We start from the raw sequence: 6518 nt of genomic DNA on the forward strand, positions 1-6518 counted from the left end.
GTGGTGTCAGACTTTATTGAGGGGATTTCTGTCACGAGGAAAGGGTGAATTGTTGGGGGGGGGTGAGATTAAAGAGGTGACGTGGGAGGAGCGTCCGTTCTGACAGGAGTGGGCTGAGGGGACTATAGGAAGCGTGGGGAGGGGAGGCACCAGGGACCTAGGGGAGGGCAGAGGGAGGAAAAGGCTCCAGTGAGAGGGGGCAGGGAGGAGAGGTGAAGGCCCCTTAGAAGCCATGGTTGAGGACTGGGAGCAGGTAGTCTTTTCAGCAGAGGAGGTGGGCGCACAGGCTGGGGAAATGCACAGGGTCCCGGGCCTCATGAAGGCCTGCTGCCTGGCGCTGGCCTCCTCACTTCCGGGCGCCCAGGGCCAATGCGATGATGAAGCCCACCACCAGCAGGAACATGGCGACAGACAGCAGCACTGTGATGACCACCATGCCCCCCGTCCGGGCCATTCCCAGCCCAATGGATTCCACCTTCCTTCCTGTCAGAAGAGGCAGGGGAGGCCTTGGTGGGCAGGAGGAGCCCCTGTCCCGACCCGAGGCTCTCTGGCTCATCCAGATTTCCTTCACCCATTTATTCAACCAACCATTCAGCTGAGCCACACATTCATCGCATAAACGTTTATGAAGCATCTCCTATGTTGGCCACTGAGGACGCAGAAACTGATTGGACACGATCCCTACCCACAGAGAACCTTTAGTTTATGAGATGAGTCGACAGGCAGTTAAAAGGCCAAGGGCTCAGGGCTAGGATACAGGTACACAAAGAAGCTAAGGGAGCCCAGGGAAGGCCAGCTGGTGGGGATGGGGTGGGAGGGCCAGGGAAGATTTGGGGGGCCCTGATCTACTTACGAGGAAGTGTGGACATTGGGATCTCTCTACTGGACTCAGTGGACGTCCCCTTCGTCACTAGGTAGGAAATGCTTTTGTGGTGGGGTTTGGGAGAGAGAGGAGACACTCCTCAGTGATTATCTGGGACTTGGGAAAAGAGGGAGGGAGCCCAGGCCTCCCCCTTCCTAGCCGTGCCTTCCTCTAGGCTCTTGATCCCTTCAGCCGTATCCTTACTTTCTTACCCCAAGCTGACCAGATCCCTCCCCACCAGCAAATGTCAGGACCCATCTTCTCTCCCTGCACCCCCTCCCACAGGTGCCCTGGATCTGGGACCTACTAGTATTTGGTTCCTGGCACGAGGTCTGTCACCTGGTACGCACTGAGCCGGGTGACGGTGAAGCTGGCCCCGCTGTCCACCACACTCACCAGCTCCCTGCGCCCACGGCACGGAGGCACCACGAAGCTAGATTTCACCACTGGGCAGCAAGTTGGGGATGAGGTCAGGGGTGTGTTTCTGGAGGCCCCAAGGAGAAGGGGCAGCCAAATATGGGTAGCCCAGGAGAAGGGTTAAAGGAAGGCAGGAGCTGGGGAAGGGGTGTGGATGGTGTCCTGGGTAGGGTCTCTGGGGACCAGGGGGCCACCTTGGGAGGGGGTAGCAAACCTTGGCTGTCATTGGCTCTCCGGACCATGAGTGTGGCATTGCCCCCTGTGAGGTGACAAGGGGGCAAGGCAACCAGCAGGCTCTCTGTTAGTGCCGGGGACAGTAGACCGGAGATGCTTGAGATGTTGAAGTCTGCTGGGGGGCCAAGAGGGAGTTTGAGCTGGGGCAACCAATCCCCTTTCCCACCATCAGATCTGGCCCTGACCCCTGGGGGCCATTTCTAAGGATGCAGACACCTCCCCCTTGCACTCTACCCCACGTTGGCAGAACACAGGCCTTTGCTCATCTGACCACCAGGTGGCAGGCTTGGGCTGCAGAAGCTGGGCCATCCACCGAGCGGCCAGTCTCTGGATGCCAGTAGGGGGCAGCCACCAACCTTACCGGGATTCTTAGCCTGGGGCCCTTTCCCACACCTCTCTGCCTCCCGGGTTTGGAAGAGGACCAGGAGTGTGCCCTGGTCTCAGTGACTGATGCCTCGTCACTGCCTTCACCGGCCCCCCACCCCCAACTGGCCAGACCAGCTCCTCTTCGAGGGCCCTGAAGGCACAGTGCCTCCTGCGGGGGCCTCAGAGTCCCTCCCCACACCCCACCAGAGACGGCAGAGACCTGCAGCCCCCAGGGCCAGGACAGTCAGCAGAGTCAGGATCAAGGGCAAGGTCCGGACGGGCAGCAGGGATGCCATAGCTGGGCCGGGAGCTAGAACAGGAGCTGGCTGGCTGTGGCTTCCGGAGGCAAGTGAGGCCAGGCCCCTGCGGTGGCTGATTTTGTCTTGGGGTGGGAGTGGCTGGAGGGGAATCCTGTCCAACCTGCCCTTTGGGCCCTACAGCCTCAGGGCAGGCCCCCCAGACAGGTTTTTCAGGACGGGGAGCCAGCTCTCAGGCCAGAAGTGGGGATGCCCTGGCTGGATCTTGACGGCTTAGTCAGCTGCAGAGGGGCTGGGTTACTGAGGTGGGGGTGGAAATCACCCCTTCCCCTAGAACTCCCACATGTTAGGGCCTGAGCATTCCTGCCTGCACGTGCCTCTGGAAGTGTGGCCTGTTGATGGCTCCCCACAGATGGGGGGAGACTTCTAGAAGGGCAGCAAGTTCTGAGATTGTCCTGGTGTGCAAGAAGAGGAGACAAATGTCAAGGGGCCCCAGATAGGGCCTTGGATGAGCAAGGATGGGAGGGAAACTGAGGCTGGTAGTAGCGGATGGGGGCAGCAGAGCCAAGGGTTCCAATTCACGGAGGCCAGTGAGGCCCAGACACTGCTGTTCGGGGAGAAGAAGAGGGGTGTCCGTGCCAGGGAGTGTGTGGGAATCAGAGTCCTCTGGAGGGGCCAAGAGATGCAGGGAAGACTTTTAGAGAGACGGGGGAGGGGGGCACTAGCCCTGTCCCGTAGAGACCGGCAGTCAGCCTCAGCCGCACCATCGTCAAACTGATGGAGAATGGAGGAGAGAGAGACCTGGTAGGAGAAAGTAAAAAGACACACAACCCCTCTGACTGCGTCCCCCACCCCTGGGCTCAGCCAGACAGAAGTGAGAGAGGAGTTGTGGAAAGCGAGGAGAGATGAGGAGAAAGTCCTCGCACTGGGCACAGGGCATAGGCCACCACACGTATCATTCTGGCCACCGTGGGCTGGTTATGTCACTGGCTCCCTTTTGTAGGTGTGGAAACAGACTTAGAGGGAGACTTCCTAGGAGAGGCCGAGAGCTACATCCCTGAAGGATGTCTGGACGCCATGAACCATTCTGTCTTCTCCAGTCCCAGAGAAGGGCCAGGGTCCTGTAAGGAAGTGGGCGGGTCGGGGGGCTGTGTCCTTACCCCCATGATGGGAGGGGGAGCTTCAAAGCTGGAGTGCAAGCATGGGGTGACTGTGAGGCTAGAACTCATGGACCCAAACAGAGGGTAGGAGGCTCTCAGACCAGCGCTGGTCCACATTTCCGGGGCTGATTTATCACTAAGGATCTTACTGAGAGGCAGGTTCTGATTCAGTGGGTCTGAGGTGAAGCCCGAAAGTCTACATTTCTAATAAGCTTCCAGGTAACGTCGACTGCCTCGTCTGGGAGGCCCAGACTTTGAATTACCACATGCTCTGTTCTGTGCCCCTTACACACACACACACACACACACACACACACACACGCAAGCAACAGATCCTCTTTGGAAGAGATGAGGGGCAGGTGTGTTTTCCCCAGTCTCTCAGGACAGGCTGCCTTGGGGTGAGGAATTGAATTCTGTTTTTTCTATGCCTTGGCTTTTGTCCCCTTTCTAATGGGCTCCTACCACCATCCTACAAACCGAAAGAGGACTGTTTGCACATGGAGAACTTTGGAGAGAGGGAACGAAGTAGGTGCTGGCGTCCTAGGGGTGAGGGGATCTTCCTGGTGCTCTTGAAATCCCATCACTGACTTGGCAGGATGTGGACCCTGGGGCTGGGGAGGTATCTCTTCCAGTCACAAACCAGGAAGCAGAAAGGGGGGGGGGCGGGTTAAGTGCAGGCTGGGTTGTCTTGGGTCCACGCCTCAGTCCACACCCCATCTGAAATTAGGAGTGGGACAGAGTAGGGTAGGGCAGGGCAGAGCTCTGCCCGGATTTTAAAGGGCTAACAGGGCCCTGTGCCTTTAAGCCCTTCCTTTCCCCTCCAGCCCCCCTTCCCCACCCCGGCCCTCCCCAGGTTTCTGGAGGAACTGAGAGTTGCGTCTTCTCCCTGCCCTGCCGAGCTGCTCACTGGCTGCTCTGGAGGCTGTGCTTTGCGGTCTCCATGGAAACCATTAGTTGCTAAGCAACTGGAGCATCATCTGTGCTGAGCTCTCGCATCTAATTATCCCATCACAGCGGCCGAGAAGGGTTTGGGGAGCTGCAAGGAGGGGGAGGCCAAGCGCAGGAGCAAGAGGATAACTCTTTTAGCAAAGCAGATTCATTGACACGCTGAAGTCATTTAAAGCCACAGCACCCTGGGCCTCTAGGGGATGTCCTCGCAGCTTGGAGGAAAGGAACCAGGGCCACAAATGCCTGTGGGGTCTCTCTCTGGGACCCACGCTGTCTAAGCTGTCTCCCCCTCGGGCTCTTAATTCTAAACTCACTGAAGTTTCTTCTTCTGCCCTCTTCCTTCCGCGTCCCATACCCAAGTCAACAAACATTCATGAAGTACCCGGAGTGTGCGAGGCACCAGGAATACGAAGGCAAAATAAGTTTCTGCCTCCAGGGAGTTCTTGATCTCTCTATTCTGCCTGGACTAAAATATGAGCTCCTAAAACTGATCTACTCTTGCTGAATTATAGTACTTTGTATCTGTTCCCAAACTGTGGTAGTTCCGTAGCCAGAGACCGGCAGATCAGAACCCAGGTCTGTCTGGTATTTCGGCGGTTCTTATTCTATAACACAGCTTTTCTGCCTTGCCAGTCCCTTAGAATCATGTCCACTGGGGCGCCTGGGTAGCTCAGTGGGTTAAGCGTCTGCCTTTGGCTCAGGTCATGATCCTGGGGGTCCTGGGGTGGAGCTCCCCCTACCCCCACATTGGGCTCCCTGCTAGTGGTGAGCCTGCTTCTTCCTCTCCCTCTACCCACCCTCACTCGTTCTCTCTCTCTCTCTCTCTCTCTCTCTCAAAATAAATACAATCTTAAAAAAAAAGAAAGAAAGAAAGAAAAAGAACCATGCCCACTTGACTCCATAGGCCTGTGAGCCTCTGATGGGGACTATTGTCTTCCTGTGGTAAGTGGTACCATGTGACTTTAGGTAAGTCATTTTGAACCTCAGTTTTCACACCTATAAAATGGGAAGCCTTGTTCCTTTTCAGTCATCTAGTGAGATGTGACAGGTGTAAAAATGCTTTAAAATAAAGGTGCGGAAGAAATGCTGGAGATCACTGTCACAATTGGCAGGAGCGGACTGGGGGAATCCTGGGGACTTGGACCAAGAAGCAAGATGCAGTGTCACCGAATGTTGGTCTCATGGGAAATGGCAGAGCCTCAATCCTTGAGATCTGAGGAAAAGGCTGAAAGAAAAAATTTTGTGTCATGCAGGGTTGGAAGAGACCCGGATGCTCCTTTATTTTTTCTAATGTTCCCTGTGATGCAACCACTTACCCCAGATCTTCCAGCTTTGTGACTTTGGCCATGTTACCTACTTAGGTCCTCCAAGCTGCAGTTTCCTCTTCTGTAGAAAGGGTATAAAATCTGTCTCACTGAGATATTATGACCATCACTCAAGCTAATTTATTTAAGAGCACATAGCACGATATCTGGTTCAATAAATATTAATTTAAGTAATTCATCTTATCCTCTCCTTTAACCCTGACTGCAGATGAAAACTAGAGGCTCAGAGGCAATAAATGAGATTCCTGAGGTCCCAGAGCTAGTAGCTAATGAGGTGGGATAGAAATTAGAATTTGGGGGCATCTAGCTGTCTCAGTTAGTAGAGCATACAACTCTTGATCTCAGGGTCATGAGTTTAAGCCCTATATTGTGTGTGGAGCCTTCTTAAAATAAATACAGTAATTAATTTTTAAAAAATCAGAAATCAGGGGTTCAGTCGGTTAAGTGTCTGCCTTCGGCTCTGGTCATGATCTCAGGGTCATGGGCTCAAGCCCTGCATTGGGCTCCCTGCTCAGCAGGAAGTCTGCTTCTCCCTCTCTGTCTGCCCCACCACTTGTTCTCTGTCTGTCTTTCTCTCAAATACATAAATAAAATCTTAAAAAAAAAAAAAAAGAAGAAGAAGAAGAGGAACCCAGACACCAGAATTTGGATTTCCAACTGTGTCATTGATACAGAGGGCAATGGTTGGGCAGGAAAGGTAGGCTGAGGAGGAAAGTGACGAGATATGGGACAGCTGTACCTTGTACACCAAGCAAGCCCCCAGGGCACCAGGCACACAGGAACTGCCTGCCCACGTGTGTTTCCATTCAGGAGACATTTGTTGAACAAGTCCTCTGTGGTGGGCGCCATGATAGATGAGATACCGAAAGGACAAGAAGCCGCTCCTGCTCTCAAGTTGCTAAGTTTTGGAGAATGAACCAGTTGAAATAAGCAGAAGGGGATATTCCAA

General features: G+C 54.4%; 1 protein-coding gene across 1 annotated transcript; it reads right to left on the minus strand.

The window, feature by feature from the left end:
• UPK2 (uroplakin 2) lies at window positions 1–2175 on the minus strand (the record flags this gene model as incomplete). The annotated part of the gene is made up of 5 exons (XM_080816452.1): window positions 1–483; window positions 854–924; window positions 1170–1308; window positions 1494–1625; window positions 2100–2175. The coding sequence occupies 5 exons, from the start codon at window positions 2173–2175 to the stop codon at window positions 347–349; spliced, it is 555 nt and encodes a 184-aa protein (XP_080672578.1). The 3' UTR covers window positions 1–346.
• Window positions 2176–6518: the final 4343 nt, after the last annotated feature.

This window comes from Martes martes (assembly GCF_963455335.1).
Source record: "Martes martes genome assembly, chromosome: 10".
NCBI lineage: Eukaryota > Metazoa > Chordata > Mammalia > Carnivora > Mustelidae > Martes > Martes martes.